At 41.0% G+C, this 13,700-nt stretch overlaps 1 protein-coding gene across 6 annotated transcripts in view; it reads right to left on the reverse strand.

Annotated features, from left to right (window-relative positions):
* Window positions 1-13,700, reverse strand: part of RC3H1 (ring finger and CCCH-type domains 1) — a 75,032-nt gene that overhangs the window by 42,127 nt on the left and 19,205 nt on the right. For all 6 annotated transcript variants that reach the window (XM_032117791.1, XM_032117792.1, XM_032117793.1 and 3 more), the window contains exons 2-4: window positions 10,354-10,719; window positions 2,899-3,019; window positions 63-302 (exon numbers count right to left, since the gene is read on the reverse strand). In XM_032117791.1, coding sequence (XP_031973682.1) covers window positions 63-302; window positions 2,899-3,019; window positions 10,354-10,584 — 592 coding nt within the window. In that variant the 5' untranslated portion in view covers window positions 10,585-10,719. The remainder of the gene's footprint in view (window positions 1-62; window positions 303-2,898; window positions 3,020-10,353; window positions 10,720-13,700) is intronic.

Consider the following 13,700-nt stretch of genomic DNA (forward strand, 5'->3'; position numbering starts at 1 on the left):
TTTATCAACTGCTCAGTTCTAAATTGCTTCTAGTACAGCTGTGATACTGCAATGTCACTTACCTGGCCCAAGGAACTGGCACCCTCTGGCTCTCACTGCAGCCCAGAGGTTGGAGGAGAGCTGCTGAGGGTTTTGATGCTGGAGAATGAGCTCTGTGACTGTTCTTTCACCCAGTGACCGTGCTGCACGCATGGCTCTGATCCGCCCTTCCTCCTCCACCAGCTGGCAATGGACTAATGTCACAAGTTTCCTCTGCATGGGACGACTCAGCACACTCTGAGTAGTACTGTTAAGACCCACACCTTCAAAACAAAATGAAACAGAATAAGCTACCTTATATTCCTCTACTTGTGCCAGCCTTCAGTGACTCTACTGGACAAGTGCAAACCTAGTTCTCCTGGTGTCCATTTGTCAAAGGGAATACTAGTCAAGGCATATCAGAAGTTAATTTCTGCCAGATTGTTTCACTTGGCAATAAAAATAGTCTTCTGGGAGTCAGCTTCCCCACAGGCTTAAGTTTTGTGATTGACTGATCCGGCTTTTTAAGAAGATGGAACCTGTAGTGAATCCTTTCCCTACGCTGGTAGTCTGTTCCACACTCTCCGGTACAGATTCCCAGTTCATCCCTTATTAATGGACTTTAGGGATCACTTGGACATTTGTTTGTTTTCACAACACATTTCATTTCTTGCCTACATGTGGTATCTTCACTGTTTTGGTTGAGAGCTTACATGAGTCCTGAACTGCTTGGGTGATGTTTAATGATGTGCCAAAACTCTGAATCACAAACATGCTGAGAGCCACTATATTCAGGTAAAAGGAATGAGTGACTCACTAGACATACAGCTGCCATGCTGAGTTTGCTCTACAGCCAGAGCTTGTTCACTGGGCCACCACTTCCCAGAGTGAAACTGCTGTCACATTGCACTGGTTGCAAAAGACTCAGACAGCTTCTCAAAAAAATTAATTTTTGAAAACCTGATGCCCATGATGCTCAACTTCACTACCTGGGCTGACAAACTGTCCAAATCCAGCACATGTAATATATATTATATCCATACTCTTCAACACAGTGCAGGTTTGCTAACTTGGAATTACTGTCATGGGTTAGCAAGCATAGTCCTGGAAGTAATGTTCTTGCAAAGGGGTGCTTACAGCTTCCTCTGTGACCTAACAGAACCTATCAGCTGGACATTTTGAATATGGACAATTCTTTGAGCCACTTAAAATTATGACTGCCTCTGTGATACACACTTAAGAATAGTAAACCCTAGGCAGGATCCCATCTCTCATTTCCGGTGCTGGGACAGGTGGCTGCGGGCCCCGTGTGGGGGGCCGGCGGGCCTGGCCCAGGCCCTGCTCGGGCCAGGCCAGGGCGGGCCATGGCCATCCTGGAGCCAATGGGCCCTGTTGCCACCCTGCGAACCCTGCCCCACCAGCCCTGCTGTGGGCAGCCAGAGTGGCCTGGCTCCCTCTCTCCAGGGCAGCCAAGGTTCAGCTAAAGCTGCTCCGCTGTCCGGCAGAGGTCATGTGACCAACAGCGATCAGCGAAATTCCAGCTGCAAGGCCTAGGTGAGATTAACCCTTTTAGTGCTATGAAGAGCTGAAAACCTGAGGGAAGAGAAAGAGGAGATGCTTAAAGCTGAAATTCTGTTGTAAAGCTATGATATATCAGAGTACCCGTTGTAATTTCATGAAGGCATGGGGGGTGGAGCGTTCAACTTGTACTTGAGAGCAAAAGCACCTGCACTGAGATAGGCAGATGCTGAAGCAGCTGTAATTTCATGAGAAGTTTGAACAGGGAGAGATGGAAGCAATGAGGACTTTTGCTCCAAACGGGAAAGGAGAAAACCTCAGTTCCTAGAGATGCTCCCAGAGATAGTCCTAGAGATGAAGATGAGGAAGACCCTTTGCTCCCAGAGAAGGAGAAGGGCCTCTGTTCTTAGAGATGAAATGCTCCCAGAGATGGGTGAAGAGAACTTGTATTCCTGAACGGCTCAACCTTAAAATCGTACCCCAGTAATTTCAAGAGTGGACCCTCGAAAGCAGTTGTGGGAAAAGCTGCAAGTTGGGGAGTGGATGAGACTCACATGCGAGCAGAGAACCAACCCAGGCGGCTGTCTCGTTGTGATAATGTTTTCATAGCGTGGGCAAGAGATACTCCTCTTCCTAAATGGACTGAACAAGGTTTTTATGGAAGTGGTAAACAGACTGAACATCTCAAGGGTTGTCTTTTTACATTGTCAGTGGGAGAAGGGAGAAAGGTGGCGGGTAGGAGAAGTGTTCTGAAGGTGTGGTATGATTTTTTTTCTTCTTTTAGGTCTGTTAATAAACTTCTTTATATTCTTTCAAGTTTGGTGCCTGCTCTGCTTTTCTCCTAATTCTTATCTCACAGAAGGTAAACAGTAATGAGTATTTTGGACCAAACCACTAAAATTACCCAGATTGACCCAGCTCTTGTATATGACCTTGTATAAACAAAGTATTACTTATAACTTTCCTTATCTATCTTATAAGCAGTAACTTTCTCACATCAGTTCATTTATCTTCTACAGAAGAGCTGCATTACTACAGTTATCACAAAGCAGAACTGGAAAAAAAAGGGCAAAATTATCTATTTTTACTTACTCTGCAAAGATCAAATGTTTGTCTCAACTCACTACACCATGGCCAAACACCTCAGCCTTTCCTCTGAATTATTTTTGACACCTTCCAATTCTACACCCCCCTCCCCTCCAGGAAAACATAACCTTAATGTGTAAGAAATCTGTTTAAATTTGTTTCTGAACTAGGTTTATATCTATTTTTCAAATATACTAACTAATAATTTGGATAGTTTGTTTTGCATCTTATTTGGTTTTTTGCTTTCATTTTCCAAGGAAGCAATGCAGGAACTACCTCTTGCGCTGCTGAGTGGTTTGAGGTACAATGCCAATTCTTCCACACATTTCTTGCCCTCCTCATAATGCTTGGTATCTTCAGCTCCACTGCATAAAGTAATCGGCTGCTGCTCAGGAACCTGAAGAGAGATGACATGTACATCTACTATGAATATGTATAAATAAGTGGCAACCATGCTTATAAACACTTCTTACTATAATGCATTTCCTGTTTTTTTCCCCCCTTCTGTGATTTTTCTATATTAGTAAGCATTTTTTCAGCTTATTTACTGAGCAAATAGCATAAAAAAACCCCAGTGAAAATGAAAACCAAAAGACAGAACTTATGTTTAGTAGACTTCTTTTATTTAGCAGCTGAAAGGAACTAGAAGCAGAAGGCTTAACCTGGCACTTCCTATAACTATAAAACTTTGGCTAAAACAGAACACATTGAAACATCCCCAAAGCTGACTGGCCAAAAAGCTCATAGTAAAAAAAAAAAAAAAAAAAAAAAAGGAGGAGAACTCTGGTCTGCTGGTAAGTACAAATTTGTATCTAGGGCCTCACAGCTCTACAATCATCCACGGGTAAGTGACTGCAGCTACTTAAGACTACGGGAGGAAAGACTTAGCAGCAAATACACTAAGACACCCTTGGAACATATTATGACTAGACCCAGTCACAAAGCAGCATGACCAAGTTATCCTATCTAGTGCATATGAACACACCCCATGAGTATTTATCTGACGATAGAGGCCAATTACATTCTTGGGGGTTTTCTGTTTTGTGTTGTTTTTTTGTCAGGTGACATTTATTTCTTCTTCCAGACATTCACCAGAAATCAGGATTTTTCCAAGGCATTTGGACAACCCCTCCCCCAAGTTAAAATTTTGTTTCTACTGTTCTCTTCATAAATTCTTAAAGCTTTCATCAAATTTGGGGGTGCAGTATAGCACTGTACTCTAACACTTCCCGACATCACTGTTCAGCATTCAATCCAAGATGACAGTACAGAGAATTGGAATTCCTCCATTTAGTCAAAAGACTAAAGACAAGCACTTTTTACATATGCTGCCAAAGTGCACATTGATCTCAGACTACTATTTCCAAGTCAATCCCCATACCAGTGGTAATAACGGCACACTAATCCTACATAGCTGCTTACAGGGATCAACCCAAGCCTTCAATCTAAAAGGAAAAGCCTTTAATGCTTCAGTTAAATACAGCTACAAACCTGCTCACCTTCGTGTATAATCCAGCCATGGCAAGAGCAGCATTATGACAGCAGCACCAAATAAAAGCAGAAAATATATATAAAAAATATATACAAACACATATATAGTTGCCATCATCACTGTGACCAGCTTTCCTATCAATTTTAATAGAAAGCGATGCTTCAGCCATATGATCACACTTCTCCTTAGGCAACAGTTTCACCATGCTAAGTTTCTCATTTGACAAGTAGAGCAAAATATAAAGTTACTACCTTGCTTTTCCAGCAGGCAACAAAGAAAAGTCTCAGACTGCAACATATCAGCTGCAATTAACATAGTTAGTATCATCCCAAAAACTAACATAAACAAGATAGAGGCTGTGTGTGATCTAGGCTTTCATTCCTACTAAAGAGACAAACAAACCCAAGTTCAATCACACTGAGACAACAAGGTTAGCCTCGATACTTTTCACTGACAGAAGTTAACTTGTGATGTTCTGTGGGGTTTTGGTTTTAATTTTGGGCCAGCATTTGTTCGGGGGTATTTTGGGTTTTCGGTTTGAGAGGTTTTTGCGTCTGTAAGCAAGAACACTTTCAGCAAAAGGAGATTTTGCAACTCTATTAGAGTGATCAGCAGTAAACCATCACAACAGCCTTATCTCAAGTGGTTTCTTAGGATTTGGGGAACAATTATTAACTCCTGCAATATTTGCCTGCATCTTAACAGAATATTGCACCACCACCTTTTCAAAGGCATTGCCATTTTAGCAGTCTGCTCTTGCCAGGGAAGTTGCATAGCAGAAATGACTTATTGAGCAAATGACACTTCTCAAGCATATGTGTCCAGACACTGCACCATCTCTGCCCTATTTACTGCTGTCATACATTTTGTGCAAATTCCTACTTGCTCCTGCCAGCATTCCATCTAGCACCGGTGACAACCCAAAACACAACAACAGCATCACAACCCCCAGCAGACAAAGGAGGCTCAGAACAGATGTAGGACAGGAAGTCATGTTCAGGCCTGGATTTCAACCCTGAATTGAAGTGGGTTTAGTACACATTCAGAGCAGTGGTTCGGAATGCCAGACACAGCACAACTCCACCAGAGAGACACAAGGACTGTCTAGGCAACTAACAAAAAGCTTCCCCTCCCCCCAGGGAAAAGCTGGCAGAGAAAAACTTCCAAGAGCTAATCAAGCTATTCACACACTATCTGCATATCATTCCCATTCCTTCTCTTTTCACGGGAAGCTTCAATGTAAAAATCTAAATGCTTTGTGCAACTGTACTGTTTGCAAAATGAGCCGAAAAGAGATTAAACTTTCATCTTAAACTGGAGTAAGTGTAGTACTGAAGAGTAAAACAGTATGTTTTTTCTATGGTTTCAGGAGTGTTCAGGAGACGAGAATTTATTTCTCATGCACACACACTTCACTCATGCAATGCACCTCACAATAAAATTTACAAGTAATTTTCCTTTTGCTGGTTCTATTATATGTACTTCCAAGACTTATTTTAATATTTTAGCATTAGAATGATTATAAGAACAGCATCTACCAAGAGAAAAATCATAAAGCCATAATTCATAAAAGTGACAGGAAATGTGCATTTTGAGTTTGGCTCCATCATGGAATTGCTGAGGGACAATTGTGAAATAACTGAACTCCAAAGCATTTTCACTCCTCCTTCCCAAAATATCCTTTTAATAGCATGCATGACCCTATGGCCACTGCTGTTTACAATGCCTCTCGGGAGCCTCAGAATAGATGCCCCACAGAATGAACTCGTTATTTTCACCTTCATTCCATATTCCATTCTCTCAGACATCACACCCTTATGACAGTTTCCACTGCAAATATATTCATATCATGTAATCAACACTTCCCAAAGGGGATGAGAGCAAGACAGAAAAATGATCTCAGATGTTTGATTGCTTTAAATCTGTGATTTTGCATGTATCTGCTTTGGCAGTGACTGCCAAGTATCCTGGCAGCGGAATGTTACCCATCAGCATGGCTTGTGGCTGTGGGAAGAGACAGGTTATGACAGCATAAGGAAGGGGACCGGAAAAGAATGCTAAAGCATCATCTCATACCAGGCAGTGATTTTGAAGTGGTGATTTAAGTGTAATTTGATGAAGGAAGTCTGCTTGAGTTGTCAGTAATTACCAATGGACGTCTAATTGCACAGAATGAGGACATATTAAACAAAACAAACCCTTTTTGTATGCTTTGAAAACTGTTTCTAGCAATATTTCCCTCCCCCTCCCTGCAAATGGATGATTTGCTTCCTGCCAAAAGAAACCAAACAAAACCCAAAGCCTACTATCTTCAGCTCCTCAAAAGTTTACATCAAAGACAACTTTTTACACAGATAATTCCTCTTTTGTGGCACTTCATTTCACCAAGTTACAATAAAAAATCATCAAACATGACTCTAATAGCTCTGCACTTGCAATCTTCCCCTTTTGAAAGGGCTGTGAGTTAAGATCATGCCACCGAGTCTCTCATCATGCACAACTCCAATGCCTAATGTCTAGAATCATATTTATCATGTCCAGCAGGAGACTATGCCAAAATTAAAGCACCACAGGCATTTCTGCCATTCTGCGTCACCTTTTTGGAATGAGCATGCTGCTGTTTCGTGAGTTAAAAATACATGAGGGAAGAGCTTAGACAACAGATCCATGATTAGGTACCCTCAAAACACTGGCCAGGTGAACACTTGAAATAGTTACATATAGTCAGTCATATGTGGATGCTTGATTAGCTAAAACTCAAAACCTTATTCCCACAGAAAAAAACTTAAAGGATTCCTTTACCCAGGCAATCTAAGAAGCAAGGTATGCTATGAACGCCTTGTTGATTTGCGTCCAACGCCATTGTGTCGTCCTTCCCTCACAACTCCTGCTTAGGTACTCAGCTATGTCCAGCTTCCCCAGGAGTAATAATTCTTATCTTCCCCTTATGATCCCTTTCCCCCCCCCTCATCTTATGCAGCCAAACTTATCTAGACATGGCCTGAGCTACCTAACCAGAGAGGCTGTTACTATCTCATCCTTGCAAGTGTCTAAGGCCAGGTTGGATCGGCCTTGGAGAAACTTGGTCTAGTGGAAGCTGTCCCTGCCCACAGCACGGGGCTAGAATGAGATGGCTTTTAAAGTCTCTCCCAACCCAAGCCATTCTGTGATTCTTTGACCACTGCCTTCCAGAACAGCCCCTGTAACCGGTGTTGATGTGTACTATGCTACAGGGGAGCAGGCAGAAATCTGAGTCTGCAACAGTTAATTTTCACACCAAGGGTGGCTATAAACTGGGCAATGGGTTTCATTTTCAGAAAGGGGTGGGGAGAGGGAAAACTCAGAAAGAGTCTAATTCAAGAAACCAACTCTTTTCACCATTAGAGTGACAAAATCTATCCAGAGAGAGAATGCTACTGTCAGAGAAACATGTTACTGCTTTCCTGGGTAACTGTGTGACAAATTCAGTATGTTTTTCCCAGAAGTACAATCCTGCTTATTTCACCCGCTGTGCTTGTGCAAAAGCCAAAGTGACTTGCCCTGGAATCCTGTCACTGCTGCCAGTTACAGCAGAATAGATTTGTTTCTTTAAACTGCCTGGTCTCCTCCTCCACCTCCAGAAAAAAAGCACTTAACGTGTATAAATGTGTGAATTCCCCAGAAGTCACTCCAAAGGGAAAAGAACAAACTGTTCTTCCCCCTCATAGATAAAAGCTTTAGTTGTGCTTTACTGTATTTTCTTCTAAAATGAAACCTGTTTTTTTGGAATTTAGCATTTACAAATAAAGTACTATAGGTCTCTGTGGACTCAGGTTAAGGTGTACAAAGGTTTGTTGGAGATTAAGGGACACTAATGACACATACATGTTCCTGAAACTAAACCCGGAAGTGGAAAAAACAAAACTGGTTTCAACTGAAGTTGACACCTACTCATGCTTTGAAAGCTGGATTGCTACTCACAGACTATTTTTGCTGAAACAGCAGAAGAGTGCACTCTCTTAGTGGGACAGTTCAAAATCACTAGTTTCTCTAAAGTACCCTTTTTTTTCCTTAATGTGTCTTTAATCAAGCCTTTTTCTGTAAAAAGATTTTTTTCTAAATGGCCTTACACAGTCTATTGGAAAATAGCAATTGTTTCCCTGTCCTTCACAGCAAAGTAGTGTATTTATTTTCTAGTAGTCCAGTGTCTCGTAAACACTACCAACAGGTGCCAGGACGGGAAAGGGAAGAGAAAGGAGAGCAAGCTATACCGAACACTGATTTCATTCACATGCTCATTGAAATTAGGAGCTGGCAGGAAAGGTGGTTCAAACTTCTCTTAAGGGGAAAGTTTGTCAGTAATAAATACCCAGCTAGGATCCGTGGTTACTGTTACAAGTAACAGAATGCTGGGAGTAGCAAACAATCAGAAATGAGTGGCAAGGAACAGGGGTTGGAATAATGTATCTTTTGTTGGCATTTGCAGCTTTAAGGTCATGATGAAACATGGTCCTGTGAATCTTAATGACAAAAAATTTTCAGACAAAAAGGGAGCATAAGATGATGTCATTAGTGCAAAGTCAGAACCTAAAGTTCAGAATGCTCTCAAGACAGACACTACTATAAAACCTTTCTTCATACCTCACACACATGGACGAGAAAACTCTGTCTGGCTACCTAGGAAAACCAGAAAAAAATTCTCAGTTACCTATACAGAGGTAGGGTGGGTTTCCACCTCATTCCAGAGAATCTTGTTTTTATAAAAATTTAATTCCAGCAGAGGTCAAGTTGAAGTTACCATACAGCTTCTCATAAAGCTTAACAAATGCACACAAAACAACCAAAAAATGCAAGGGGAAAAAAAAGACATTTATCACAAATGTGGACATTCAGATGCAACTGGAACTATTCAAGAAACTGCAGAGAGGAAGGAAGAGCATATAAGAGAGAAAGAGAATTACAACATTTTTTAATGACATCACCCACAGATTTCATACTGCTTAAAAGCTCTTCAAAGATGGCAGCATATCACAGAAATTGGAGTGCACAATCTCACTGCCTCCTCTTGCAGAGCAGGATGAGTCACTTAGCACAGCCAGAAACACCATTTGATTTTGAGCTTCTGAAATAACCACTGGGCCATACGCCAAGAAAGAAAAACAACAAATTTGCCATATTACTTGAAGAACTAACAAGTGGCAAAATCACATCTGGAGCTGTAAGTCCCAGTGCCTAATAAAAAGCAACATAAGAACATCTCTCTTTTACACCCTTTTACAGCTCTTCCACAATTCTTTCCTTTTCCCCAAACTACATATCTCATTGAATTTTTCTGCTGCCTTTAATTTCACTTAGCCCAGACACTGAAGCAGTACAAAATAAAACAGTAACCCCTCTATGGTAACTGCATCCCATCTACATTTTCATTCCTCACCCATCGGTTGTCCCTCCTCTCCCAAGACCACAATCCTTGGAAGGTGTAGGTCACAGAGAGCTACCTGAAACCTAACATCAATAAGCTTTTGCCAGCTTAAGTCTCTGCTGCAACTGAGCAGGGTGATCCTGCTTTCCACACACCCCTGCCCCTTCTTGGGGCTCGTCATCAGTACCAGTGCCACTCATCCCTCTCATATCACCACTTCAAGTGACCTCACCAGTACCTATTCCAGCAAAAAGGGGAATCTCAAGCAGCCTTCCCTCCCTCACCAATATGGATTTAGAGTAATGTGTCAGCTCAGGAAGTTGTATTTCCATTGCATAGTTTCAAATGAGGCTGTACGAAGGCTGCTACCAGAGAGACCTGTCCCACATTCTTTACACTCCCCTCCTGCTTTTGGGACAACCGACCCCAGGTCTCACAGGGTGAATACAGTAAAGCACATAACCTACCACAGAAAAATGTCTTCCCACAAAATAAGCTCAGTGATCCAGCTCATCCTTTTGGCAGAGCGTGGCTAGGTAAGAGTCAGGGAAAAAGGACGGAAACACAACAAACCCATTCTGGCAACAGCCCACAGAATTAGACGTAACGAAAATCACAGTCAGTGACCAGCAGAACCAAGATTTAAACTATTGTTCCAGGCACCTTTACTACTTCTTGTAGACATCTACAAAAAGACAGATGCCTTCTCTTCACATCATTAACACAGTATCCTTTATTATTCCTGACTTGTCCTCCTAAAAGAAGGAAAATACTGAAACATTTTTAAAAAAATTCTAAAACATTTTTAAAAAAAAAAAAAAAAAAAAGGCATGGATACCTGAGCACCCACAAGTTGCAGCAAGGCTGAGTTCACAGGAAGGAGTTCAATGTCAGTGTTGATAGTGGTCTGGTCAAAGGGACATGCCTTACGGTGGAGCTTGTTGAGGCACATCTTGCAGACAGTGTGGCCACAACCCAAGCTGATGGGCTTCCGGATTGTTTCGTCGAAAGTCTGTGTGCAAATTGGGCAGGAGAGAAAATCCGTCCATTGTGGAGCTTGTACAGGCATTGCTTCAGGAGTTAATTGACAAGACAAAAATCTAAAGCACAGATTCCACTGGAATCAAAATTTTGCAAAAAAGTCTGTTTGGTTTTAAATATCTTCTGTAAGTACAGACAGTCAGCACATAGTGTGAAACATAACCTAGAAGAAAAAAGAAATACAAAGTCAGCATTCTGTACTGGAACAGGCACATGAGCTCCTTTGTGCTAGGGAAATAACCACTCATCGAGGTGTAGCTGAATTAGGAGTGCAGTTCCAACATTAAATACTGGATTGAGTCATGACTTGCTTTAGTTCCAGCTAGACTCTGGCACTGGAAAAGCCAGTGTAAACCACTTCTGCTACTATACAGCTTAAAATAAATCAAGACAGGTAACTATCACATTGAAGTCTTAAGACAAATTAGCTTTTAGCTTTTATGTTCTCTCTTTATAAATGAGCCAACTGACATCACCAAAATTTGAATAAAAAAGACAATTCCACTAATCCACTTTTGTACAATATTTATTGTACAAAATAAATAAATAATTAATTATTTAAATATTTTTGCTTAGACAAGGCTTCATCCAAAACCTCTACCACAAGCAACCTTTCTTCAGAGTCCAGTGGGCTCTGGATTGACACGACTCTGGAAACGTGCGAGCTGCCCAAGTCTCAAGGGGGATAGGATAAATGGTTCAGTGTCAGTCAGATACTGCAATACAGCTCTCATACATCACTCAGTGATACTATGTGCTGCTACTACAGCACCTTCACACAATCTGATCTGTACTGAGCTGCACAGTGCCACATGGACCCATCCAGGCACATCTCAGATACCCTGGGAATCTGCATGCACTCCTGCATGGAATTCAGCATTGTTAACTTGCCCTCTGTCTGCCATCCAAGCGCCTCCATCCTTCAAAAGCTGGATGACCATTTCTAGAAATCATTTACGACTGGAAGACTGACAATTGTTCCTTAACCATTCCTTTTGTAACTCAATTTATATCATTCATTGCCTGCCTAGAGATTATATTGACAGAGAAAGCAACATCTTTACTCTGTTGAGAAACCACACTGAAACTACAATGGAAGAAAAGCTGGGAGGTCTTTATTACTTGGCACTTTCAAATCAATTACTAAAAAGATCAAATGTTACTCATTCTAAGGGAATGGAAGATAAGATATCCCTTTGGGACAGGAAAAAAGCAGAACTCATATGAGGAGAAATATGAGTAGAAGAGTAGGTAGATCAAATGATATGAAAAAAACATTATCAAAAAGAAAATTGGTAATAAAATAATTTCTGATGTCTGCCTTACTTTCACCAGTGGAGTTTGGGGGGGAAAAAAAAGTGCAAGTCACTGATTCAGAACCAGTGTTTCTAGATCAAGCAGCAAAACAACAACAAAAACCCAACCCCAACCACCCGTATGTATTAGTTTCTCTTTCCCACACAACACTGGCTTCAGTTTCAAACCAAAGACTGCACACTTGCTTGCTAGCATCTATTCTGACAGAAGGTTCTTACAAAAGCAAAATAGCAACTTTTAATCAAATCTTCAGCTTAAAAAACACATTTACAATTAAAATGTACATTCTAAAGGCGAAGAGAGAAACTTTATATCAGGACCTGTGCAATTCAGAGTCAAGGCATTTTAAAACAGGAAAAAAAACCTATATAACGCTAAAATAGAGACTCTGAAAAGCCTCTGCCACAAAAGGCTCCTTTTTTTCAGAATTTAGTGCAACGTTGTTCACAGTTAACATCATTTTGCTGAGGTAAACAATTAAGTGTTACTAGTTAAGCTTTTAGCCATGTTTCATCAAACACCTAACCTTAGCTCTAAAGCTAATGAAAAGGAGCTGTACTATGATGATCCCTCTGAGTCCCTTCCAACTCAGGATGCTTTATGATTCTAGGGGAAAAAAAAATTATTTCTCTCTTCAAAAGACAATATACAATGCCACACAACCTCCGGTTCCCAGCCAATAAGGAATCAATAAGAAATCAATATTACCCAGGGAGGGTGGTACAAGGAAGAGGCACCACATGTGGTTAACCCTACCATCACAACTGCACAACGACAAGATGTCAAGGTTGTTCAGGGTTCCCCCTTCCAAAATACCTCTTTAATGGTAAATCAGTCATTTTTTTCCATCTTGTCAGCATACAGTCAAATCATTCCCATTACTACTGTATCACCATAACCCAAATGAAATCTTCTATGCTTTTAGGTTACTTCACTAAGAGATGATGACGTAAACCATTCAGCATATTTACTTCCAAGCCTTCCCCGGCTACCTGCCCTCTTATATACTGAGTAAAGTTTGGTAACAAGCTAGAATTATTCTTTGTAAGCCAATCTGCAACAGAAATTGCCAAGAAACTCCACAAAACTCCTTTTGCAAAGAGCAGTACACAGCTTGATAAATCTACTGTATGTATGGCTGTGCTATGAAATATCAATTGAGGTTCAAAATTTAAGAGCTGAATCATAGCTCTTCCTTTTGACCACACTGCTATTAGAGTATCTAGCAACAATTTCCCAGACTCCTCTGCAATTCAGAAACAAACTGAACAGTCTATTTAAAACAAATTATTAGCCAAGCATTCAGGAAAAGAAGTTTTTTACTAACAGAAGAGATTTAAAATCAGAAGCTAACATGAAGCTGTACTATCAAGTCTAGAAAGCAGATGTGAACACGGAGACTCCACTATCCCAAGCTGTGAACTGGAAGAAAGGAGTTGAATGCAACTTTAACATTAGTTAACTAATTAAAAAAAACAAACAGCAAACAGAGCCATGTTGCTGCTTACCTGTACCTCTGGCATAATGAAATAGGTCATATTTATTTACAAACTCAACAGCTGAAAGAGAAGTTCAGGGAGTCGGGAGATGGAGGGACTAATTAGTGGCATCTGTGATCCTGTATCAAGGCAGATCTCAAAAGGCTGGGGAACAAGGGAAGCAAAGCTTATACATAAGCACAGCTCTCAGAGACTCTGCAGTGTCTGCGGTTGTGTCCTGGTGCCTAAATGCCAAAGGAAGGCCATAGACAGCACTGACAATAGAACATACAGCTGTGAGAAACCACAGAAAGTCGTCTATTTCAGCACAGTCTAGCTGCTGGAACAG

Source organism: Corvus moneduloides, chromosome 9 (genome assembly GCF_009650955.1).
Source record: "Corvus moneduloides isolate bCorMon1 chromosome 9, bCorMon1.pri, whole genome shotgun sequence".
NCBI lineage: Eukaryota > Metazoa > Chordata > Aves > Passeriformes > Corvidae > Corvus > Corvus moneduloides.